The 27,228-nt window shown below is 39.4% G+C and overlaps 1 protein-coding gene across 6 annotated transcripts in view; it reads left to right on the plus strand.

Annotated features, from left to right (window-relative positions):
* Positions 1-27,228, plus strand: part of THRB (thyroid hormone receptor beta) — a 175,881-nt gene that overhangs the window by 107,231 nt on the left and 41,422 nt on the right. For all 6 annotated transcript variants that reach the window (XM_071804949.1, XM_071804948.1, XM_065832262.2 and 3 more), the window contains one exon: positions 15,658-15,722. In XM_071804949.1, the coding sequence (XP_071661050.1) occupies positions 15,716-15,722 (7 nt within the window). In that variant the 5' untranslated portion in view covers positions 15,658-15,715. The remainder of the gene's footprint in view (positions 1-15,657; positions 15,723-27,228) is intronic.

Below are 27,228 nucleotides of genomic sequence, written 5' to 3' on the forward strand. Positions count from 1 at the left end.
AGCACGATGATGGATTGTAGTGATGTCAGTTTGTGTTATTAAAGCATTTCCAATGATCCAGTACTGTCACCTTCAGGCACTCAGGAACTGTGAATCAGGTCATTACTGACAACTCTGCTTCTTAATTCTGAATTTTTAAGGCTATTTTTTTGTTTGTTTCATTATATTGTCTGTATGTGAGCAAGGACACCACTTTATAGTCCTCTGTACCCTGGACTATAAAGTTGTCATTTTTGTGCCTGTTTAGAAAATGCTAATAGCGTACCAGTCTCCCTGTTGAGTGTTCTAGAAAGATGCTTTTGAAAAAAACAAGCAGCTGGTTTTAAAACATACCTCATCCTGCTTCACAAATATTTTTTTCTATAATTTGGTTAGGATACCTCAAAGAAAATTCTAATTTTAAGTAATTATAAATAACTTATTATGTAAGATTCTTCAACAACTTCACAGATACTAAAAAATAAGCCCTCTTCAGAAGCTAGTACATTTTGTGCTTCCCTTGTCATCAAACCGCTTTTTTATTCAGACCAAAGTCTTTTAGTTGGTGAATGACAGAATATGAAAATAAATCTGGGAATCCTGTTCTGGTAAAATTTTCCCATGAAAAGCACAGCTGGTTGCAAATACCTTCCATGCACAATCTGAGGTGCTCTCTCATTCTGCCAATATATTTGTGGGTATTCTAAGTAATATATTTATCTGCTTTTCATAGTAAAGACACTCAGTTTTGATTCCCACAAAAGAACAACTCAGAAACCTCCATGCTGTTGTGTTTTGTTTTTTTTTTTTTTTTCCACAGAAATTTCTTTATGAGCTTTTGCAATCTCCACATATTGTATCTTGGCACAAAACACTACCTCTGCTTATGGTTTGCATCATTAAATATCAGATTGGCTGCTCACTGTGTTTATAGGATACAACAAGAAATAGCCTGTTAAATCTGGCTGGTTGGTAAAACTGGTGTTTGTTGAATCATTGTGCTACTGTGTTCCCACATCATACAGAGAACAAAATCCCATAAAACTAGTAAGCTGTAAACCAGAGTTAATGGCAAAGAATATGCCCAAATGTCATAAATAAATTGAGAATAACTTTACTGAATTTTTAAAAAGTCTTCCCCAAAACACTGAGAGTAGACCAGAAATGCAATCTGTAAAACCGTTTTGAAGTAAAATATGTACACCAAGCGTACATAATAATAGCACTTCTGATGGCTTATCTGTAGATCTTGCTGGCATGATGTTGGAACTGAGATGAAAATTATCATCTCCACCTTATGGATGAGGAAGCTGGGTTACCATAAGAATGAATTTTCAACACAGAACATGAGGCTGTGCTGACTCCAGTTCCCATTGCAACTCCCAGATTATTTTTCTGAGCTTCATTTGTTTCTCTTCATCATACAGAACTTGTTCTTTCAGCAAAAGGTAATGTTGAAGGTAGATTAGATCTATATATTAATACTTACGAAACTTATTAATTCTAAAATTGCTCTGATAGATTAGCTCCTTCCCATAATTGATTGGGAAAATGCCTACATCCTTAATTTAAATTGGTGTGTTGCCTTTGACACTTAATATTTTACTGCTCAAGATACTATGGAAAGCAACAGGAAAATAATGTCTCTGATGCTTTTTTAGCATGTTTCCAAATAAGCCTCATGGGGAGTACATGGAGTATCACTTGTAAGATCATGTATTTTCACTGTCGTTTTCAATATCCATGCGATACTGCTGAGATAGATCACGGGAAGCCTCAGTATCAGCATTGCAGGGATGACATCTCATTCTGCTTCTCCTCACATCCCATTCTGCTTCTCCTGATTGATGTGAGTGGCATAAAAACTGTTTCTGAGTGTCTGACTAAAATCAAACTACATATTAGTTAAATAGATATGACGCTAAATGGAGGAATTAAATCGACTAAAAAAGTAGCAATTTCCATCTTGTGTTGGGGTATTGTTTTGCTTGTGGCTTCTCCTTTGACTCTCTTTGACTTCCTGTCTGCATTTTCAGGGCATTTTTTCCTGAGATAAGCATAGAATCATAGAATGTCCCAAGTTGGAAGGGACCCACGAGGATCATCAAGTTGAGCTCATGTCCCTGCATAGGACAACCCCAAAATTCACACCATGCGTCTGAGGGTAACTTGACTTGGATAATCCTGACGTTTGTGTCTTCCATTCCTTATTAGTGCAGTGCATTAACAAAGAGCTTTAGGACAGAAAACTCTGAAATTCTTTGAATCTGTTCAACGTGCTGCACCTCTGGGAGCACACCCCATTTTATCGCTGTATCTCCCTCCTAACCTTTGAAGTCACCTGTGCTGGGTGTCTTAAAAATGTTTTCTTTGGATGATGACTGCTTCTCCTTGGACCTACGTTCCTCAAGGATGTGTTCTTCAGACGGCAGACACGCAGGGGCAGTAGACAAAGATTGAGTTATTACAGCCATGGCTTTGGTGTTTGGTAGCAGAGCGCCCAGATCTGATATCCTTGGGAAGAAAATGCAGCATCCAATTTCCCTGTTACACGTTCACACAAACAAAATTAGAAACTAGAACAGGAAGAGAGATTCATTGGAAGGCTGGCAAATTCGGAAGGAGGAGGAAGGTGAGAGAAGAGAATTACGTTTTAGAAGAAAAACCTGGCTCAGGAGAGCAAAGAAACTCAAATTGATACCCTGATGTTACCTTGGTCACATAGCCATCATGAAGCAGTATAGTACTGAGAGTTTAATGAACTCAATAAAGGAGGTGGATAAGATTCTCCCGTGTGATTTTTGGTGTGCTCTCTGGAGAAAGTGTGTCTGCCTATACCAGGGTTTTGCTTAGGACACTGGGAGGATGCTGCTTCCATACTGACCTCCCTCTGCACTCTCAGGACCCCTGATGTTACTGCTTTGATAAATACGTGCCTCAGGTCCCAAATATGTTACCTCTGTTAGGGGCTGAATGTGGGCAATGGTGAAACTGGAAAATCCGAGGGTACCAAGCCAACAACTGGCAAACCAGGGAAGCAAAAAAGCTGCAGATGTCCACTCACACCTCAGGCAAAACAGGTCATATTAACAGGATTTTACAATTGAATTTTCCCTGCTTGTTCTTTCCCTGCTGTTCTCCTGGAGGCTTAGCATTGTCTCCAGCACGGACCCCTGTCTCTGTGCACCTACGCACAGGCCACCCTCAAAGCTGTCTGCTTCTTTCTGTGGTTTGGTTTTCTCTATCGTTCTAAGCTTTTGAAACACCTGTTAAGGGCCTCATCATCTCAAGATAGGTCACATATGGATCACGGTAAGATGGGTCACGTACTATTAAAGCGTATTTAGAATGCAGCTGTTAGGAATGTCTTTCTGACTCTTAATTCAACTCCATTGCTGCATCTTTCCACCTCTTCCCCTTTTCTAAGCAAATGTAAGCTTTCTGATTGCATCCTTCCTTTCCATACAACAGATTTATCTATTATTGAGCTTTTGGTAGCCTGGCCAGATCAGCCTGGAGAAGAGAAAGCTGAGAGGGGATCTTATCAAGGGTGGGTGTCAAGAGGATGGGACCAGACTCTTTTTAGTGGTGCCCAGTGATAGGATGAAAGGCAACGGGCACAGACTGAAGCATAGGAGATTCTATCTAAACATGAGATGAAACTTCTTAAATTTGAGGGTGACAGAACACTGGAACAGGCTGCCCAGAGAGGCTGCGGAGTCTCCTTCAAAACCTGCCTGGACACATTCCTGTGCAATTTACTCTAGTTGAACCTGCTTTAGCAGGTGGGTTGGACTAGATGATCTCCAGAGGTCCCTTCCAACCCCAACCATTCTGTGATTCTCTCTGGCAGGCCATGCTGTGTCTGAAGGCCATCCAAAGGCTTGAAAATTTAAAAGTCACCATTATGTCTCACATTCTCCTTTGCATCGTTCTGCAGTCCCTTATCTTCTTCCTCTGCACTTGTAAGCCTTGTCTCACAGTGGAAGTGCTGGCAAGGTGAATGCAGAGATGGGGTGCTCTGCTGAAGTATGGTGTAAAGACGGGGGGCGGGGGGCAAGGAGAGTTCCTAAGACACACTGCTCATGGAGGTGTGGAATTGCTTATATTGGCAAGGAAGGTGTTGGGATGAATGCAGCGGTGGAAATCTGGCAGCAAGAAAATGCTGCACCAGAATCTTCCAGCCGTGTGCCGTGTCTTGGTAGCTCATAGCTGAAGGTAAAAATGCATAGATGACATAGCAAGCTCCAAAGATTAATTATATCCTCCTCACTGGACACGGAGACTGTTTTTCTGCAAGGGCTACATAGGTCTTACTAAGGTGTGCAGGTCTTACTAAGGTGTGCTCCATAACCCCCTATAATTCCATACACTTAACTTTTTTTCTGAAAATATTTAACATCTAGATTAATCTTGGATTTTAGTATTGTTCATGAATGCTCAGAACAAAGTCTGTGTGGGATGTCCAGCTTGCTAAATCTGTCAGCTTTCATAAGTGTAGACTTTATTTGTTGTATATTTGACCCATAGTTATATTTAGGTAACTGAGCAAAGGTGTGGACTTGGGTTCTTGCTGGAAATTTATTCTCATGTCTCATCAGCACTAGATTCTTGACTTTATGTAGTACTAAAGGGAAGGCTGACCTTACCAATTCATATTGACATTTTCTAGAACCTACAGTAAGCACTTTTTAGTGCCTTTCTTCAGTGTATAAGGATCTAAATAATAATTTTAAAAAAGCTATAATGAACTGTGTTGTCTTAGAGGTTTGTTTTTTTTTTTTTTTCCCCTGGTGCAAGACTTACACTCTTCAAAGGTATTTCAGAAACCTTCAGAAATAATTTTAACAATTAAAAAGTCATTTCAGCGTATGGAGTTATAAATAGCCCAGTTTATTATAAAAGGCATGAACCCATACTGTGTTCTGCCAGGGTGCTATTTTATGAGGCAGACTGAAGTTCATCTCCCTCCCCTTCCCTCCGTGAAGCTGTGGGCTCCCACTGCTGATGCTGAGCCAGCTGTGGTGCTCGCCAGCCGCCTCACAGGCCCGATTCAGCTCACAAACCCGACGCAAAACTAACCCAGCAAAAAAAATGCATATTTTCTGAAGGATCAGTGAAGTGAGTCAGGTCACGCAAGTGGAAGAATGGGGAAGGGGCTGTGCTGCAGAGAAAAAAATCTTCTATATCTATTCTCTGTTTTTATAGTGTTTTATTAAAGTATCACAGAATCATAGAACAGAATAGTTTGGGTTGGAAGGGACCTTCAAAGCTCAGCTAGTCCAACCCACTGCAATGAGCAGGGACGTTTTCAGCTAGATCAGGTTGCTCAGAGCTCCATCCAGCCTGGCCTTGAACGTCTCCAGGGATGGGGATCTACCACCTCTCTGGGCAACCTGGGCCAGTGTTTCACCACCCTCATTGTAAAATACTTCTTCCTTGTGTCTAGCCTGAATCTTCCCTTCAACAGTCAACAGTATGTTGACTGTTAGAATTCCCTGTGGCCCATGTGTTAGGTCTTCTCTGTTCTCTCCATGTGAAATTGAGCTGTTAATAGAAAGTTGTGGTGCATTTCACAGAGTTACACTATACAGCAAAGTAAGTGTGGTGGTGATAGGCATTTTCTAAAACTATTAACGTAATTATTCCTTCATTAAAAATTATTTCAAGAAACAAAATAACACCCAGTGTGATCTGTATACAAGGAGTAAAAAAATGCCCTCCCATATTTGCAGTAAACTTTCATCCATTAGAAATATGCCGTTAGACATTAAATTCAAATCACCTTAGAAAAGCAGCTTAACTCTTCTTTATCTTCAGCAACTTCAGCAGTTTTGCAGAGAGCCACCTGTAACTCAGAGTGGTTCAATAACTACCCACTCATGACCCTTTACAACCACACCAGGGACTAAATAAACCCTACTTACTAGCAATTAAAGTGATTTAATTTAAAATACAATGACAGATGCATAGTGGGTTAATTGCAAAATACGTAATTAGCAAATAGGATGGAAAAGGTTAAAAGGTTACGGACTTTTGTTGTTTGCTTGGGAGAGATAGCGAAAACATAAGTGATTAAACTTTTTCTTTTAATTTCTGGGCCTGATTCTATTTATTGTTAGCTGTAAATGAAGCAGCAAACAAGAAGAGAGGTTTAAAAAAAAAAGAAATCACTGCTTTATTGGACATACTGAAAGGCCATTGTTATCACTGAGGCTATGTGATTTGTTTCCAGTCTGCACCCAAAAGTAGGTTTGCATCTATAATGTTTCTACTTAACACTAGGATATATTCTTCTTCTGAGAAGAAGTAGGCATGACGTACCGCTGGGGCCCCAGCGAGGTCAGGAAAAAGAGCACACCTCTCAGGAAACTGCCTTCCTTAAAGAGTAAATGAGTGAATAATTTATTTGGGAATATGCCATAATGTGTTTGTTATGGAAAAAAAAAAAAAAGATAAAAAGGAGTAGGACTTTGAATAAGATAATTTCTGAGCTGTGAAAATCCTCAGCTGAAAACCAGTTAACTTCATGTGGTGCTGGTCATATATGGGGGCACAAGCAATTTTCTGTCAAAATAAGCAAAATAAGAGCTTTTATTTCATTTTCATAAGTATTATTCCTTCTCTCCATGACTTCTATCTGCCCAAAACCATAAGCAAATAGGCATTTAGCTAGTTTTAATACAGTCATATTTTATGACCACCAACTTATTACCAGGTAACTTGAAACTCTTTATTCATTTATAATAATTATAAATATATTTATGTATGTATAAAACATGTGGTTTTTATTTTGAAATTTCGGAGAGAATGTTTGCAGAAAGCTTTCTCCAACTTGAGCCTAATTGTTACTGAAGTCATTGAATTTTTTCTTTTGAAAAATAAGCTTTTCGGTAAACCTCAGAAATAGAAATATGGGCTTCTCTGTTTCAAAATATCAATTAAAACCAGGCAGGAATTCTCTTTTTTTACATAGAGCTGCCCTCTAACCTATTATATGTCCACCAGTAACCATTAGCGTAATTTAACCAAATTTCCTATAACAGTCACATTCTTCCATCATCCCTTGCTGTCTTTTGAGTGTGGTTATCATGTGGCTCACTTGCTTGTCACTTCGCCAAGCCATCGTTAACTCTCAACTGATATATGTCAGTCCAGCCTCTTAATCATTTAACTTTTCTTGTCTGTTCCCCCTTTTCTATTATTGATACTTTTTTTATGTCTCTGTTATGCCCTCATCATGCACCCACAGATGTGGTCTGCTGTACAGGTTGACATAAAAGTCTCAGCCTACACATCCAAAAATGCTCTGTCCCCTTTTTGGTGTGTATCACACTGTCAGCGCCTGTTTGGTGCGCATTTCCCTTGAGCTTGAGCTGTTCTTGCAGTGGCAGGAGAAGGCTTCAGGACCACCAGTTCAACTTGTAGAAAAGATCTGTGCAGATTTTTAGCTAATCTTTATCCCCCTACCATAGGTTTTGCTGGCCAGAGATACATATTGCAGGAAACAACTGACTTCTTTTTCTGGTCCATTACCTTAATTTTGTTGAAAATAAGCTTTTTCAAAGTTTTCCCCCAATTATAATGGAATTTAAGCCATACTTTTCAGGTCTGGAATCTCTGTTGAGCACCTCAGAATTCAGTGGTTTTGCAATTCAGCGATCAGTTTTTAGGACAAATAGATTCAGGGTTGAAATCTCATCAATACACACAATATGCAAAGCCTATGAGGCTAAATCCATAGCTGTAGCAGCATCTCTTGTGTTCTTTTCCAAGGGTTTCTGCAGAGTTCTATGTATTTGCACACTGTAGCTAAAGGCCTGCAATACAGACAATGATTTTTCAGTATTTAGAATTTATTTTTTAAACTAAGTGGTTAATCTCTGAAGCTCCAGTTAAGAGAAGCAGAAAGCCTAAAGCTGCATTAATTCTGCTGTTCATATCCGAAACCTTGAAAATAGCTCAGACAAATGCCAGTACCAATCTTTAGGGTAATACTTATCCCTATTCAGAGTGACATTTGTAGTTTAGAACATACTCATTTCTGCTTCACTGATTTTTTAGGCCTGGTGTATATAAGATGCATTGACAAAATGCATTTTTGTTAACAAGATTCATCCAGGTACCTCCCCTCCTGACATTTAGAAAACATTTTTTTTCTTAATCCATTTCATCATGAGGGTGGAAAACCACCAGTTTCAATGAAAGTCTCTGAAATTTAGTATCTTTGGGATTATCTGATGTTAGTCAGTTGTAGAGATTTACTGGGTAATTCAAGACAGCCTTCACAGTAAGTAATAAGAGAAATTAGCATTGAAGATAAACTGTTCTCTGTTGAAATTTCAGGGAGAGCTGATGTTTCCTGAGTTGACAGAACAAAACAGAAAAACAAGAGAAGTTTTACAAAGCTCTTGTCTGAATGAAACTCCCATACTCTGGAGAATGAACATGTAAACCATGGAGTGTCACACAGGCTCTTAAAAAAACACAGGAATAATCACTTAAACACGAGGTCTTGTATATTATCCCTTTTGCTTTTCTGTCATCCCTGGCCCTCCAGGATCCTTGCCCAACTGGATATTTATGCAAGTAAGTAGAGGTCTTTCTGAATTAAGGCCTACATTTCTAACGATATAGTTGTCACTTAATGCACAGATCAGCTACTCTTTGGCAAATCTGGCTAGCTTGCACTGGAACACTTCAATGTCAACAAAGTCCCCCACAGGGAATGAAATGCTGGTTATCAAAATAGTGGCTGAACAGGCCTCCTTCCAGTTCTGTGCTCCTCTCATGCCCTCCTGTGTACACATGCAGTAGGCCAAAGCACAGTGCTCCAGAGCTGGCATTTCTGCAAAGGGATGAAGGAGAGCGAAGAGGAGGCTACAACCCACTATGCTGACAGAGTTGTAAGCCAAATATAAGCAGATTTCTTAGATCCTTTACGTCGTAGGGCCAGTGAACAGCTCCACACCGTGATAATAAGTGATTTGAGATTACTCTGTGAGTTGACATTACTAATTTCTGTAAGTACGGGGGGAGAGAAGCGTTATGTACTCAGTTTTCTGCTTGATGCCCAGGTTGTTTAAAGGTAATGTTAGTCTTCCTCCGCTTGCTTTCTATGATACCTATGAGACTGCCTTTCTAGCATGTTCAGGCTGCTGGAAAACAGACAGAAATACTGAAACGCCTTTCTTTTTGGCTGTGATCAAACCAATTATTATATTTTCCATTAGCTTATAAAGGTTAAATTTACCCAAATACAGTGAGACATTAAGTTCTCATGAAATCATAAAAACAACTTTTATCTTGCTTTTATCTTGCAGTATTACGTTTTGTGGTGCTGTGCCTATTTTCTGCAGATAGGTTCAACACAACATCTTTATCATTCATCCTGTCCTGCCAGAACCAGAGTCCTCGCCGGTGTGGGACTAAAGGAGGGATTACTTTGTCCATCTAAATTAACACTGTTCATTCTGCAGTTCTGCTTACTGAAACACAAGTGCTTTCAAAAACATGTCAAGCAGTGAGCTCACTGTTATAACTTCCCAGGCTTATTGTCTGCATATTATAATTTTCTGGCTTTCACGCTGCAAAATAGCTGCTGATACCTGCACAGAGCTGAGCACATACCATATTATGGTCTGATCCTGCCTGATGCAGAGCGTCCATAATCTTGAGTTGTTAGGTCTTAGCAATTTGTAGAGTATTTAAGAATCAAGTTAAAATAGGAAATTCTGAGCCTATAAGGTAAACATGTTCTAAAGAGCACATGTTGAGAGTATCAACTCTGTGTGAGAGGGAAGGAATGGCATTACACAGAACTACTGGACATCCAGATTAGAAAACTCAGTAGCTCCTTGCCTTTCGATTGAGTGCTTCAGGGTAGACTGCAAATGTTTAGACAGATAGTGCACTGTGGTTTAGATTTTATGCTTTATTGCACATTTTTATGTCCTCATGAGTTGAACTACACTAGCAGTAAAAAGCATTAGTCAAAGTCTGCTTCTGAGCTTGTGCCTACACTCCATTTCTGATGGGGGCTTTTCATTAACCCTATCTATAAAACTAGATAGATTTCTCTTTTTCATATGATGCACAGTTGCTTAGTAGGTTTTATATGGGAGAGAATACTGCTTGTTCATTATATGGGTATCAAGCACCATAAGCCATAGCCTAGTAGATTTTTCATGAATATGTGTTAGTAAAAAACCCTCTGTATGACCTTTCTTCTAAAATACTAGTTTTGGTGTCCTGTTAAATATTGAAATGTTAAATATTGAAACAAATTTAAAAGTTTGGTTAGACATCAATATAGCCTATAGGTTACCTTTCATTTTTTCTGATGTGGGGTCGCTACTTCAGCAGTGGTACTTTTTGGTACTTTTTTCACTAAAGATGAAGTTAAAAGTGAAAGCAATTTTTGCAAAGGGAGCTTCCAGAACGAAATATTCAAACAACGCATCCAGTAATTCATCATCCCTCAGCCAAGACATTACCCAAGAAAAACAAAAAGTGCTATAACTTGTGGCAGGCCAGAGCGTGAGGGTCCAGCATCCCCGGGTGTTCAGTCTGATTGTGCCAGAGCTTTCTCCTGCACCCCATTACAAAACCTGTGTGCTCTGCTCTCCTGCTCTGCACCCTCCCCTGTTCCCCACTGCATCCCATGACCTGGGTGGGCTTGCACCTGCCCCCGGGTCTGTGAGCAGCCCTCCCCTCCTCTCAGCACAAAGCTTCTCTCCTTGGAGACAGCCCAGCTCCCTGTGAGCCAGAAACAGGGAGTGTTGTGTAAGAGCGTTGTATAAGGGTGCCGGAGATGAGCCAGAGATAGGTATCTGGTGTTGCAGGTAGGGTTACAGGAGGGACTTGTGCAGATGAGCCAGGTCGCCTCATGGTCGCCCCTCTGGCTTTCAAAAGGGCATGTCAAGGAGTGGTCTGGTGAGGAGCAAGTAGCTGGGTGGCTTGTCAGTGTTTCTGAAAGGTACAGAATCCTTCTTCCCACCCATTCCTGCCTTGAGAAGAGACAGGAGACAGCAGTGCTGGTCCCTGGTGCTGCCTGGGGCAGCCACTTGCTGAGTGGGAAGAGAAGCCTGAGGCTCACCGGGAAGCATTCAGTTCATGATACGGACAGGGACTGGGATTCGTACCATGAAACTACTGTGCCCCGGCCTCAAGGAGAGGCAAAACCACCACCTAAACCAGAAGCAACAGACTAAGATTAAAAACACCTGCGTAGGGTTGGACTAGATGACCTTTGAAGGTCCATTCCAACCCATACTATTCTGTGATTCTATGATCCCCAAGCAGTGAGACCCTTTTTCATACCCGTTGGTTAATCCAATGCATTTGCGTGAAGGAGGAGGCACTTTGTGAGGATGCGAAAATGCTTAACCACAATGATTAATGTTAATTGGTTAATCGCCTTTCATTATGGGAAAAGAAAGTAAGTGCAGTAACTGGCAATATGGCTTGACAGTGTTTCTAGATTGGAGAGTGAAGCCTGAGAATTAATTCTGAATATGACCTTGTCAGACCAGTGGAAATTAAGAACCTGAAGATGTCTTTCTTGATTTTGGGCGAAACAGGAATATTCTTTTCCCGATGCAGGACCATAGATCCGAAACACAACTCAGTATCAGAATAGAATGAGCATTTTGCTACTTTCATTTGAGATATCCAGTGTGAATGTGAGGACGAGCTAAAACAAAACAAACAGAAAAAAAAAGTGGGGTTGAACTTGAGTGATGGAGGAAGAGCACGCTGCCTGATCTGCTGCCTCGACTCTCCAGTGGCCTGATCATGCAGGATGTGAGACAGCAACCTCTGAAGTTAGTGCTGCCTGCTCAGGGCTTGTGAGTCAAAGCCATGAGACCTCAGCAAGCTCTTTGTGGGCAAATGAGCGCTCAACACACAGAAGATAATCTAATGAAGCCCGCTTCCTGTGATGTTAGCAAAGCTTAACCATAAAAATTGTGTCACTTTTGGCAACTTATTCTGCAGTGTCCGTGAAGAGCCCCAGACATTTTTGGCCTGATGTGGCAGAGCTTCTCCTGTGACTCATCCACCTCCTTCCCATTTGTGTCCGTTCACCTACTTTTTGATTGTAAACTCAGAAAAAGAATCTGATTTCCTCCAGCATCTTCTGCATCTATGCCTTCAAGAGGAACCTGCTGTAATTATTGTAGACACCACTTATTCTTCTTGCTCATGTAAAGTAGGAGCCATGCTGGGCCTTCAGAAGACAGCCAAGGTTTTGGGTGCCAGAATGGATAAATAGTTCTGTACTTCCACTATTTCACCCATGCACCACTTTCCTTAAGGGAAAAATAGAAATTGCTTATGTCATATAGAGTGCAGGATAAAAGCATCCTTTTGAAAATATTTCTGATACATCTGGAATTATTATTAAAATCACCATCAGGTACAAAGCAGGAATTGGACTCATTTACTGTATATCTTTTGGCAGTTAATAAATCAGCCTAGTGGAGATGCTAGATGCATGAGATGCTGTACATTCACACTGCAACACCAAGGCCTGCCCTGAGAAACTTATTTTCTAGGCGAATAGGAAGAAATAAGGAGGGCACGCACTCTCCATTTTAAACTGTGGGATGCAAGAAGGCTGTGCCAAAGCCAGATACATTAGTGTAATGCTTTAAACAAAAGACTATCTTTTCCTACAGTCATTTCGTAATTAGTTTTTTTACACAAGTGACAGCTGCCTTCATGCCAAGTCCTAGTCTCATCAGGGAAAATGGCAAAGCTCCCAGGATAGCTAGAATTTTTCTCTTTATACAGAATTCATTGAAGAACTTTGTATTTCTCCTTTTTAATAGACTGGCGCAAACCCAATAATTTAAGGATTAGTAACTAACTATTTACAGGAGGGGCAGAATTTTTATTTAAACCACTCAATTGTTTACTTCAAGAGCACTTGTGTGTCACTGAGTCACCAAACCACAATTAAATTCTGGGAAATGTCTTATTGTTGAGGTTCACAGGGTCCCATGACATGGTGGGGTGGTTCAGAGTCTGATTTTAATTGAAGGCCTGATCTAAATTTGTATCCTCTTTAATCTCTTGATTGACAGACTGTGAAGGATTTTGAAGTTCCACACGATGTCAGTAGCAGAAGAAAGGTCTTGTGCTGTCATCTCTGACTGGGTTGTTTGTACATGACAAATATCAAGCAGGGTATTTTCTTTTCCCTAAAGAGTTCAAGGAGATACTGTCTTTTCTGAGAAGAGCCCAGGCAGAATCTCTTGGGTGGTTTGCTTGGAAGAAAAGGCAAGGAGATAAAAATACATTGCAGCGTGTGTGCTGGAGGATATTTTACCACTTCCCGCTGTAAAACTTCCCGTAGGCTTTACTTTGCACTTGCTTTACAAATACAGTAAACATGATGCGGTGGTTGTTTTTTTTTTTTCCCTTTTATTTGTGTGTGTGTGTTGTTTTGTTTGGTTTGGTTTGGTTGTTTTTTGGTTTTTTTTTTGTTTGTTTGTTTTTTTTTTTTTTGGGGGGGGGCGGGTTGTTTGGTTTGTGTGGGTTTTTGTTTTGTTTTTTGTTGTTTGGGGGGAGAGGTTGTGTTGTTTGGTGTTTGGTTGGTTTTTTTTCTTTGTGGTGCGGGGGTGTGTTTTGTTCTGTTTTGTTGGATCCCAACGCAATTCTGAACCTTGGAATTGCAATTAATTTAAAGATTTACCAGACATGCCCGGCTAATGTAATGAGGCATGAAGTGATGACAAAGATAGGGAACACATTACGGAGGAGATAATGGAGCTGTTAATTCAGAAGGTGGAGATTTGCATAGAAAGACATTCCCAACTCCCCCCGGCCCGGTGCTGCAGTGCGGACGGCGTGGGGGGGCGGGGACGGGACGCTCCCCTCCGGGCTGCTCCCGCGGAGCCGCCAGGGGGCGCCGCCGCACCGCACTGCGGGGTCCCGCGGGGCCGGTCCAGGTGGGGACGGGGGTGCTTGTGAGAGGGTTTGTGGAGCCTGCGGGGGCTGGCTCTGAAGTCTCAGGTGTCTCAGCTCCCGGGAGGGTGTTCATCCCTCGCCGGTGTAGCGCTGGGGCGGAACGGGGTGGTGAGCTCAGGTGAAGCTGCGTCCCAGATACATTAATTACACGGTACATGCGGTTGCTGCGGTTCAGCTGCTTTCTCATTCTAGCGGTGTAGTCTGTGCCTAAACGGAGCAGATGTGCTCTGTGTCCTTTCAGCCTGCTGTTGGAGGGTGTTCGTTTCCATGACAAGGAAGGGAATCGCTCCCCGTGTGAGGCGGAGAGAAAATACAGACAAGGCTGTGGCACTGAATGGACAAAGAGAAATAAAACCTGAGAGTTCATTAACAAAAGATCAAAGGACAGTTTCTTAACATAAGATGTCAATCAGGAGAGGTTCTGCTTCCCCTGTAAAATGTCACTTGCATGCTAACATTATATACATTGTAGAATCATAGAATCATTTCAGTTGGAAGGGACCCTCAGATCATCAAGGCCAACCATAACCTAACTCTAGCATTAAACATACATGTTATTATATATATATTATTATAACACACATCTTTCCTTATGACCAAGAGAGTGTGGCTGATCCCAGGCTAGTTTTCTACTGGCATTTGTGGAGTCAGTTGTAGGCCTCGATTATCTTATTTAAAAATTCTAATGAAATATTGTTTCTGTTCTGGATTAATGCCTTTAGGGTTGTCTCCACTCGGATCGGATTGTTGGTGCTTAAACTAGGCAGCAGTCTGGGATCGTCCAGCTGGGCACTGTGTTTTGGGCTGAGATGGCTGAAAAAGGGCACATTGGCTGTGATTCCTCTGTTTGAAATATGTCATAGAGAGTATAAATGCAAATACTGCTGGAGGATGATGCTGTAGCTGATATTAGTGACTTTATTTCCTGACATAAAATTAGCTTGCAGGGCTTTGTTCTGTGATACCAAACAGAAAAGGAGTATAGTTATTGTGTCAGTATGTATGTATGGACATCTGAACAAAGGAGGCAATATAAATATTAAAACCACAACTTTAGGGTGCTCAGTCCAGTTCCTCATGGCAGCAGTTATCTACTTAATAAAACAGAAGATGCCATTGTTCAGAAGTGAAGTAATAAGTACATATAAATTAGTTTTCTACCAAATGAATAAAATTACTATTTACATCTCAAAACTTTATAAAAGTGTATAGACTTCTGAGTTTCAAATAAGTGAAGAATTGGTGCAACTGTAGACAGAGAATTTCTAATTCCTTTAAATCCTCTATTCTTACTGAACCTGAGAGTAATCAGGATATATTGTTAAAAACTGTAAGATAAAAACCAATTCACTCCTAAAGTTACATATTAGACCTAAGGAAACCGCTACAAAAAAATGAGGGAAAGTGTTCCATGAATTGAGCAGAGGCATTTTTTTTTTCTGCATCAGTAGCCAGCAGCTTTTTGACCTTGCTTCCAAATCCCTGTTATCCACAGCTCCTCCAGTCTCCCAGGTTTTGGACATGACTTGCATTCATTGCTTCATACATTTAAGCAAGGTGCACTGAATTTAATGTGTTGAGCCATCGAACATGGACTGTGGTATCCAAGACCCAAAATGTTCCATCCTGTTTAAATGTTAATGATATTCTGCAGGTTTGCATTTATGGATGTATTACATGGGGTTTTTTTCCCTATTTTGGCAGGTGACCTTGGTAACGAAAGAAGAACGAGAATGATTACATATCCATAACTCCCAGCAGTATGTCAGGTAATGATATTTCATAAGAGCATCTATGCAATATTTCTTGCTTTGCTGGAGTGATTATTATTAAATGTTTACTGCAAAATACTGCTTTAACAAGTTCTGAATGTACTAGTGCTGGGAATTAAAATCTTTCCTCTACCCAGAGCATAGAGTTGTGGGACACACAGTAATCTTCCTCAGCATTTTTCCACTGAAACTTTCATCCTTCTTGTTTTTTCTTGAGAAACAAAGTTGTGTTGTGTTCTAGATGGACATTCCCGCTTCAACATGTCTACTGAAACTGCCAGTACAGTGACAGCTTCTGCTGAGTACGTTAGCCTAAGTTATTTTGTAACACGGACATGTCCCCTGAGGTTCAAAGTGAGACTGTCAGATTCATTTTACAGAGATTGCCAAGTACTCTTCAGATAATAATTGGCTAGGTCTTCAGGTGGGCTGAAGATCCAGAGTTGAAATGGCCATTAACCATTTTAAGTTCGCTTAACTGTCTTATCCATGCCAGTTGCAAAGCATTTGAAGGCTATATATAAGTTAGCTGTGTTGAAAACCCCATATTTTCTAATTCCAGAAGAGAGTGTCTAAAAAGATGTACATATTATGTGGAGATCATGTAGAAAGATGGAAAATTTCAGACTTCGAGAATTTGGTTTAGTATTCATCAAATTGCATAAGAAAGGAAAATGTTCTGCTGATACTGTTTGTCAGCGCATACTTCAAGAGCCAAGTGCCATAAATGGGACCTTTTAAAAGCCTGTTTGGAAAATGCAGCATGTGCTACATAGGGACAATCATAACAAACAAGACTGAATCCTGGTGTAATGCTCAAGGGACAGTTTATTTTTACTGACTGGGCAGATCAAATATCCTTTCCCCTAGAAGGCTCCCATCCTTTTGTATTGGCCAGCAAGGGGCAGCAGCTGCCTTCACCAGCAAAGCTGGTCTTTTAAGTTTAGGGTCCTAGATATGAGGTGGAGAGTAAAATTCATGGTAAGAAACAAAGTATTGTTTAAATGCATGCCTTCAAAGTAAAATGTATTATTTGATAATATGCATAGATGTGCCATTTTGACTTCTGTTTTTAGGGTTTCTTTGCTGTCCGTTGAAGTGGAGGTTAGTCACAGATGAATATGAGATGGAGGCAGAGGGCTTCTCGTGGAATGAAGTGGTTGGTGTGTCAGGCTCTGGATGAGCATCACCACCACACAAGGATCAGGAAGGAGTTAGTATCCTTAGGCTACGTTGGCAGGACCCACTAGAGTGTTTTTGCATTCTTCTGCAGGCATTCTAGGCATGATGATTTCATTTGGCAAATACCTGTTTTGGAAGATTTTAAAGCGTTGACTTATAACTCAATCTCTCCAGCTCTCTGTCGTGCTCTCTTCTGTCTCATGTTAAACTGTGGATTTGACCTTTTACTACAGGACTTGATTTTGCTGTGGTTTTGGAGGGAGCAATTAGTAGCTTGTGCTATGTGATGGCAAGAGATGGGGAAAGAAATGCAGTATCCTCTCTTTATCCTCACTGTATCTGTTTGGGGAGTAGCTTCCTGTGGAGGGGGTGTTTATGGAGAATTCCCACTAGCACTCTAACCAGACCTGTCTCCCTGGACCTCCCCCTGACAGGGAAGCTCTGCTAAGCTCAGTGAAACACAAAGCTTAATTGGAAGGAGCTACATTTCTTTTGAAATAAGCAGGCAGAACAAATATGTGCAAGGAAAATAATTGCCAGGCAAAAAAGAAAAGAAAGGTTCATTGCACAAGATGACTGTTGGTACAGCTGTGGATGACCAACACATTTCATTATGAGCAGTTTATATTTTCTGTTTCTCATTATAGGAATGAAATTCCCTACATGAGTGTGAATGTGAAAAGAAGCATGGGTGAAAGAAAAATCTTTCAAACTCTATAAAAACTGCATAAATACCACCATCCAGAGCCAGACAGGACTCCTTTCCTAATGAATGAAAATGAAAACTTAGATTCTGTTACTGAGTCACTGGAATGTGAAAGCAGAATTTAATCCAAAACCAAACCAGTTGCCTAAAATAATAGGCTGTATTATTCTGATTTTTTGATAGGTAATTTCTCTCCCCATATGTTACATTCTTAGTGTAGTAAGAATTATCCTCTCATAGGCACTACCCAAAAGCCTTCAGTTTCTAGTGCAGTCTAGAGGAGTTTTTTCTGACAGAAGATTGTAACATTTGGCCTTTGGTAGTAAAGCTAGGCTTTACTACATTTCGCAGTTACCATAGGAAAAATATTTTGAATATTTTGACATTCCAGCTTTAAAAACACATACTGGTATGATTATTTCATGGCACACATCTGTAATTGTATGCGCTTATAGCTTTTAATAGAGAGTTCAAGTTTTCCAAAATTATTTTGGGAACTTCAAAGTTATGGGTAACACGGAAGTATTTCACAAGTGTAGAAGCCCTTACTTCAAAGTGAATAAAGTGAAAAATAAAAAGCAAAATGAATGCACCAGGTAAAATTTTTGCATGCAGAAAGATGAACTGAAGGGCAAATGTTGAGTTAATGGAGTCCAAACTACTTTTGCTTTTTCTTAGAACGTAGTCAAAATAGAGTTCACACAGCGGTACAGGTGGAGTTAATGAACACCTAATATTGGGACATTAGAAGCTGACAAGTGAAAAGCTGGACCTACAGGTTTTGCAGACACAGTTTTACAGTATACTTTTGCAGTTCTGCCAGTTCTAAGTGTCAAAACTTGCTTTACCAGTTTTATGTGCACATAACTCAGATGATGACCAAACGTTGAGATAACGGGATGCTTCTGGAGAGGGAGAGCTGGGCATAATGTATCTTGCAGTGGGCTATTAAGTCTGAGACAGACGCGTTTTGTTCTCATAAACTGAAGCTCTGTACATCCTGAAAATAAGTAGTTTTCAGACGAGTGATCACACACATAAGTGTAACAAAGCAATTCTGAAAGTTTAGCTTTCCTGTTTTGAAACCTGATTTTTTTTAAACTTTTTTTTTTTTTTTATGATGAGGGCTGCAGCAGATCTGATGCTTTTAAAGAACAATATAAAAATGTATTTAGGGAATGTAAGTAAAATATGTTTGGGTTTTTTTTTCAATAGAAATAAGTGGGAAAAGTGACTGATTGGGTGCTCCCCCTATAGTTCACAGCAGCTTTACAGTTGACACCATCCATTACTGTCCACAGAGTAATACTTGGAAAAAAAATTATAAGTATTTTAAGAATTAGTACTATCTTAGCAATAACTACATGTTTTTCTGCTATACATTTGTGCAATAGAATAGAAAAATTAAAAAGTTGGAAAGTATTTTCTCATTGATAAGATAGTACTTTCAAATAAGTATGTAGCGTAGTTCATTAAAAAATTCTTGCCATTTAGATACTGTAGTGAAGATTCTGGCTTTAGCATCACTGTTCACTGGCAATAATCTTTATTCACTGGCAATATTCTGTCACTGAAGGCTCTTTCTGTACATTTTCTCCCAAAATGCAGGGCAAGCCCTGAGACAGATCTTCATAGTACTTTGTTTACTGGAGTGAGAATTCAAGAATGGATTCTAAAAACCGGAAAATAGTATTTGTAGAATACAGTAGATCTCTTTAATTTCACCTTCATGGCAGATGAAAATGGAATGTAAAGAACGTAATAGCTGGGTCAGTGAAGTCTCCAGCAGCTCTTTCACTGCCCTCAATAAGGTCAGGACTTTACTCTGCTTTTATTTGGAGTTTCATATTTGACGCAGACATTGTGCTTCTACGCTCAAATATTCACACTGTTCTATTTAGTAATGACTATCAAGTTAGGTCAAGATAGGAATTATAATAAAATTAAGTGCTCACATTAGGGAATATAATTTAAATGTCATAAATGCATATTTTCAGAAAGTAGAATTTAATATGCAGCATTTCTTGTAACAGGTCACTCATTTGAGAAGAAATTAATCCGCTTTTGTGCAACAAACCCATTTGAAACCCAGTGTCTCCAAGGGTGTTGTGTGTAGTTTCCAAGAACCGGGAGAAGTGATAGGACAGGAAAGGTACCACCTTTCCTTCATGCATCTTTTCACAGTAATGCTTATTAACTTGTAAACTTGCTATTAATTCAAATGGAAAATAGCTTATTGTCTAACATCAGTTGAGACATTATTTCTCCAGAATTTCTCTAATGATTTTGCTAGATAATTTAAGTTGACATATATCACTGTCTGACACTTCTCGTCTGCCAGACCATGATAAAATCCGACTGACTCAAGTGTATTATTCTTTTAAGTAATAGACTTTTTAGAAGGACAGTAAATACTCTAATATAAGGTTTTATTATGCCAGGATTCAGCAGCTTTGTAATGAGCTTTTGGGGATTTTCAAAAGGTTAACAAGATTTATATTGTGGGATGTTTTTGCATGAAGCTATGAATCACTCCATGATGGCTCTTATTACTTAGAAGCATATTTTTTGAATATGCAGTTAAAAATATCACACTTGGTAAGTTCTAGGTTACAGACATTCTGGTTTAATTTTAACTTTTTTGTTTTAGACTTTAATGTTTTTAAAAGTGCTTACTAAAAGTGCTATATAAAACCAAAAGTTTCAAAAGGTAAGTAGTCTGTATAACATTTTGTAATATTTAAATTTTTTATGCATTTCTTTAATAATGTGTTGGGGTTTTCTTTCCCATCATGAGAGGAAAAAAAGGCTCTCTACAGAGTTGTTTTTTTCTTTACTTGAAACATGAAGTTCTTGTATCTATGTGTTCTTAAAGGTGTTTAATATTTACAACTCAGGGATACCTGCTGTAGTTCCAGATAAGATACACACATTAAAAAAAAAAAAACAAAACTGTTTCGATTTCACAAAGAACAAAGAAAACAAACATATATGTGTTTTAGCTTTGCAACATCTGCTAGCCGTTTCTTAAGTATGCTTCCTTATGTTAGTGCTGATATTTTTTCCTTTTATATTTTTTTTAATAATCCATCAGTATACTTAGTCCCTTTCTACAGTAGATTGTTGTTGTTTTTTTTCTTTTAATAGAGATGCTTCCTTTTATTAACTTATCTTTCTGAAATTTATTTCTGATGGGGGCAGACTGTCGTGTTTGAAATTTTGAGCATCATTCTTAGCACTGGGTTTCACTGCTGCCATCAGTTAGGAGTGTGTACTGTTGCCAATGTAAAAACTTAGTTGTTAATTTCACAGGCAACAAAGCTTTAAAAGTAGCTAATTAAAGAACCCAAAAAGTCCTTGTGGTTTTTTTTCCAAGTATTCTCCACCAGCCTATAAAATAAAACACTTGCCTGTGCTTGGCACAGGAGTTGCAACCTGCCATTTCATGTTCTTCCTAAGCCTGAGCACAGATGCTGCTCAGGTCTTCTGATGGCTGGATGTTGGAACAATGAACTTACACTACTTTTCCTTGATATACAGTCCTATATGTAGAGAGGACTGTGATTTTTTTTGTGCCAAATGTAAAGCTGTCGATGAGCTATAGGAAAGCTACTATCCAATCAGGCATTTTTCCAGTTATTTCTGTATAAACAAAATACCTTTTACGTTCCCTAAATGCATTTCTGATGGTGTTCTTTAAAAGCATCAGGTTTGCTATAGTGTTTATCATAAAAAGAAGGCAAACATTTAAGGAAATATTTAAAGGTTGCAAAACATGAAGGCCAGCCTTTCAGATCTGCTTTGTTATGTATGTGATCACGTGTCTGAAAACTGTTTAGACCTGTAACAAGCTTCAGTTTATTTCAAGTTTTAATGAACTATCTCCTCATATCCCAGTTTTTCTTTCTTTTTGAAGAAGCCTTTGCATTATTTGGGCAAACTTTATTTGTTTATTTGTTGGGTTTTGGCTCTCACAAGTTATATATTTGTCAAGACTCCAAGTTTTTGTACCACTTTTTGTTTGTTTGTTTATCTGACCATTGCTCAAACCGCAGTCCTTGAACAGGAAGTGTTATTTCAAGATACAGGGTCTCTCTTTAAGCAATTCTAGAACTAAAATCACTTGAACTGTTTCATCATCTTGAAAAAAACCAGTGAGCTTCAATGGTTGGCACATAGCCCCAGGACCTGCTGATAATAAACAGGGGCCAAATATACTGTCCTCAGTGGGAAGGGGTGGAAAATCCAGTGTGGGACTGAGGAAAGACCATGTGAATTGGTTTGAAAGCTCATGGTGAAAGCAGTGCCCAGAGCCAAGGTTTTACAAAATGGTGGTAGTGATTTAAAGTGATTATGGAAGTGATTTGAGTGATTTCCCAAATGGTTTAACTTTAATTTACACATTTTTAGAGATCTGTTTTATAGTATTTTGATCTGTAATCTGGAAATGATGTTTTGGCTTCTCACTTTTATTTTAGTAGGTTCCCAGGCATTGAAGGAATTACATAATATAATGTGAAGACAGTAAAAATCCATTAACATTCCCATATTCACACAAGCCGTGGTCTGCAAAATGAGTCCTGGGGAGATGCATTGCTGTCTGTTGGGCATCAAATTAATCTTAGTTTAAAAGAAACAGAGTGAGGTGGTTCTGGACATAAAACAGAGAGAGATACTGGAACTCCTGGACTGGGAGACTGTTAGTGGGAACAGAACTCATACATGCTTGCTTTGTTCTTACTCCTCTCTGGGTATCCACCTATGGCTTCTTTTGGAGAACAGTAACCAGGCAAGCCCTGTGGTTTGACCAGAGCTGCTCAGGTATACCTTAGTCTCAGATGAAAAAAAACAAACCAAACTCCTCCCACTTTTGCAGAACTACACAAAGATCAAATGCATTTAGCGTCTATGTGGCTGTATGTGTTAACATCACCTTTCTACTTCCATTCTATATCTCATATTACTGCTTGGTCCCATATAGCTTTGGTCATTAGTTTATTTCAGTATTTTTATTGTATCTGTAGCTGTCACAAGATTCCATATTTGGGTACACAACTCCTGTTCATTTCTCTAAGGAGAGCGTTTCAGGTGGCTCTTTACAAACCAAAACACTGAACCGTTTGCTTCTATGCATTCAGAACCTGCCTCTGGTTAACTTACAGTTGAGCTGTCATGTTCTTCTGGATATTCTTTTCCTCTGATTATTTTTTTTCTTATGTTTAGAAATTTGAGCATAACGTCAAGCCCAGGTTCTTGATGACATAAGTATATGTCTAGTATTGCTTAAATAGTTACTAGAAATTCAGTGTGTTTTTAAAAAGCGATTACACTGGTTCACACTGAGGAGCTCATTAAGATACTGTCAGCAAGAACAATGATAAAGCTATTACACTGTGTATTACAAGTTTAATAATGTTACCTTTTCTTACACATTGAAAACTCTTTACCAAGTTTACTGTAATAGCTACACACTCTGCTTTCATGTTGATCTAAGCTTTGTCCAAAAGATTGTTTGAAAATATTGAAATTTAATTTATACTGAAAGACATATTCTAACATTAATATTTAAATGTTTTACATTAATATTGGCTCTGTTGAAGCAAGTAACAGTACAACAGTCCTGGATTAAAGAATCCTGGCTCTGTTTACTTCCACACATACACACATGTTTCTGAAATGCTGGAAGCCACCGAGTGGTTTCAGTAGATATGGCCAGTTCCACCTGCTAATCGCAGCCCCTTTCTCTCCTTGTATACTTTTTTTTCTTGTCATCACAGTCAATTTTACATTTAAAAATTTAGAAAAGAAGCACATGTTCTTAAAGGTTTTATTTAGCACATTACGTGAAAGCATGGTTTGCCTATTTGTGAAGAATCTGGCTGGTCCGTATTGCTGTGCTCCATCCTTCTGCTTGTTCAAGGATCACATGAACCTAATTTAAAAGCTGGGAAACTCAACTGAGAATGTTTCCTTGTTTGATAAGGAAGAATAAGAAGAAAATGCTATGGTGTTATTTGGGAGAAAGAGAAGGAAGGGAAAAAGGAAAGGAGAGGAGAGGAGAAGAGGAGAAGCAAAACAGAGGAAAGAAAATAGAATGCTGTGAATTGACTGCAACATTAATGAGAAAAAATGACAGCTTAGCCTTGTCTGGCACAGATAGTTATATCATCCTCAGCACAAACACACATGAAAACTTTACATGCTTTTATTTAAAGTTACTTTTGTGTCCTTTAAATTGCCTGTACAAGGCGTGAATTAGTTCTTAATTTTGTGGGGGTTAATGTCCTTTAATTGTAGCTCAGTTGCCTTTTTTTTTTTTCTTTAGTCATTAAGTAAAAATCATCTGGTGTTATCGGACTGGGTCCATACAGAGCTTGGCTGCTTGATCCACCTACTGTGCACCCCTCAGTCCTAATCCTGATTACATTTGCCTTAGTTGATCTGTCTGAAGCCAACCCACTTCAATGTCCTTAGATGCTTGCATACTTCAACATTTGAAAAAAAAGTAAAACCAAAACCCAGTAAAGTGCTGTTGCCCTTGCTGCTCTGTTTTCAGTAAACTGCAAATACGGGAGGAGGTAACACTTTATAGAAGAATCACTTTTGTTTTGCAATCAAGTAACGTAATGACAATTCAGAGACTGCTAATGTATTCACCTACTGCTACTATTTTGATCAGCTACAAGTTGAAACAGCTGCAGGCTGTGAGTAGTTTTGGAATGTAAAATAACTTCTTGTTGTGAGAGGAAGTGTCTTTGTAACTGTAAAAATAACAATCCTCTGACATCCCAGAACTGCTGATGTACCTTTTGCCTTGAAACTAAGTGAGAGCCTGTTGCTGAGGGTGAAAAAGAAATGTTTGCACCCCCCAAAAAAACTGTGAGGAGTGTAGATTCTGAGGAGCAGGGGCTGACAACTTGTGTGGTCACGCAGCAGCTTTCATCACCTATGGATCTAGCTGTCAATTGGAGCTACCACCATATGAAGCTGCAATAATAATCATGATACAAATGCCAGTAATAATGATGATACACATACCAGCCTTGGGTGGAACAGGGCAGATCCCAAGCTGGGAAAATGGGTGTATCTCTTAGGGAATGGCAGGGAGGATTTGATGCGGTGCCTCTAGGGCTGTTGTGGTGAGCAGGAGGAACAGGTGGGCTTTTCAGTGTGCTTTGTGGTCCTCTGCTGTGCACCCCAAGCTTTTGTAGAAGTTCAGGATGGGTGCACAGCTCATTCCAGCATGAAACGCTGCCCTCCTGGTTGCACGGCTACCACCTCATGTCTTTTTGGAAGAAACAAGTTGTGTCTCCCTTCTCTTGAGTTGTATTAAAGAATCTTCCTTTACTACTGTTGGCAGATACTGGTGGAGAAGTAGGAAAAAAAAGCATTTAACTGAGATGAAAACAAATTAATTGTTCCATTGTTGTTATAGTCCTTTATATACTGGCATTCAGATAACACTGCATATCTGACAACCTCCACAATTACCCATTAGGAGTCTTTGTCTTGGCCTGTAATAAACAATTTTTGAGGGATTCTCTTCACCTGTCCTTTTAGTTTAGTTCAATGGGAACTTCATCTGCTAAAACTTTTCTGCTTCCATGAAATGAACTTACCTTAAATGACACTCTGATGGGAGATGGAGAAGGTCTTTTGAACTGTTGACTGCTCAGATACCAGTTGTTGCTACGATGTACTACTTTTCTGTCTCTGAAATTACTTGATGATTCCTTTGCTTATGTTGACAAGAGCAGCTCTAGGCCCTTCTTATTAGTCCCACTTTACTCTGGAATGGGGCCTGTGGTTTTAGTCATGATTCATCCCAGTAGGCTGTACTGTTTTCTGCCTTGATTATAGCCATTTTAATGATAGCTAGAGAGAGGGAGAGAGATGCTTCTCTTACAGTTAGGGAGCTCAGACAAAATTACATTATCATCCTTTATCAAGGGTTTTGGTTTGACAAAACCAAGAGCAGATGCAGGAGATTTAAACTGCATTCTCTGTTGAGAAAATAAGAGAGGCGAGGCGAGGCGAGGCGAGGCGAAGAGAAGAGAAGAGAAGAGAAGAGAAGAGAAGAGAAGAGAAGAGAAGAGAAGAAGAGCAAAAAGAGAGGAGAGGAGAGGAGAGGAGAGGAGAGGAGAGGAGAGGAGAGGAGAGGAGAGGAGAGGAGAGGAGAGGAGAGGAGAGGAGAGGAGAGGAAACAGGAAAAGGAAAGGAAAGGAAAGGAAAGGAGAGGAAGGGAAAGGAAAGGAAAGGAAAGGAAAGGAAAGGAAAGGAAAGGAAAGGAAAGGAAAGGAAAGGAAAGGAAAGGAAAGGAAAGGAAAGGAAAGGAAAGGAAAGGAAAGGAAAGGAAAGGAGAAGGGAAAAAAAATAAAGAAAATAGCTTTGCAGAAATGCAGGCAAGATATGTTAAAATAAAAGGAGAATAAATAATGTCCTGTAGTGAAGCTGTAATTTAACATTTGAATAAGCTGAATGGTAGTTAAGGGCGTACGTATCTGTTGCACCACAGTATAAGAAAAGGAGACTAAATGAGACCACCTCAGTGGCGGTTCCTTCCAACTTAATCATTGTCTGGCATAGAATGTAAAATGTCCATGGTGTCTGAAGGGAATTTGTGAAATTAAATAAACTGTACCTAGCATAGGAGTCAGAATAGTGAGACAAATTTCAGAGGGAACTAAAAAGATAAGAGAGGATAAAATTACTTGATGCTGGGTTAGCATTTGTAAGTTTCGCCCTGGCAAATTCCAAATGATGGAAGCTATAATAGAATGTTTCTTCTCATAGTTGAAATGCATCTAAAGTAATTTTTAAAAATCCCACAGCTGCTTTGCAAACACAGAAAGTGAAAAATAGGTTTCAATTTTATTTTTTACTTTAAGGAGGGGTTTAGAATTCCTTGCTAAAGTTAAACATTTGTAAGCCTTGTGTGATGTCCTCTTTGAAGCCTTGCGCAACAAAAGTTTTAACATTGCAGTGAGTGTATATTTTTAAATTAAAATCAAAGGTAAGGCAAATTCTCATAGGCTAAGTGACAGCAAAGGTGACCTTTAGTATCAAAGATAAACTTGGGAAAATGATATAGAAAATTTTGTCTAACAAGATTGAAAACCCCGAATAAGGAATCACTAGCCTAACTTCCAGGACTAATAGCAAGAACTAAGTAACTGAGAATATAACTGACTTTTTCAAACAAGACCAAGAATTGTGTGGGGTCAGTGGTCTGCTCAAGAAATCGACAAAACATAGAAGTACCTCTTTATGCGTTAATTATAGAAATGCCTATTTTAAAAATATATATTGCATATGCCTGACTCTTGCGTTTACATAAAGATGCAACATTATCCATGCAGGGAGAGAACTAGAAGGATGAGAAGGAAGAGGAGAGTAGCTATGTACTGAAGGGTGCATTGTCTGAGGTTACACCAAGCCTCGTGGAAGGGTGGGTTATAGTGTGCAGCTCCTCTCATGCCAAGGAGAGTGAAGTGGCCAAGTTTGGGTCAGGTTTTACAGGGAAGTTCTGTGCAGCTCCCAGAGGGTCTTACTCAGTCTCTCCCTTTGAGCTTAAATATATTATTAAGTCTAGAAGATAGAGAAGTATTCCAATTA

Source organism: Patagioenas fasciata, chromosome 2, assembly GCF_037038585.1.
Source record: "Patagioenas fasciata isolate bPatFas1 chromosome 2, bPatFas1.hap1, whole genome shotgun sequence".
NCBI lineage: Eukaryota > Metazoa > Chordata > Aves > Columbiformes > Columbidae > Patagioenas > Patagioenas fasciata.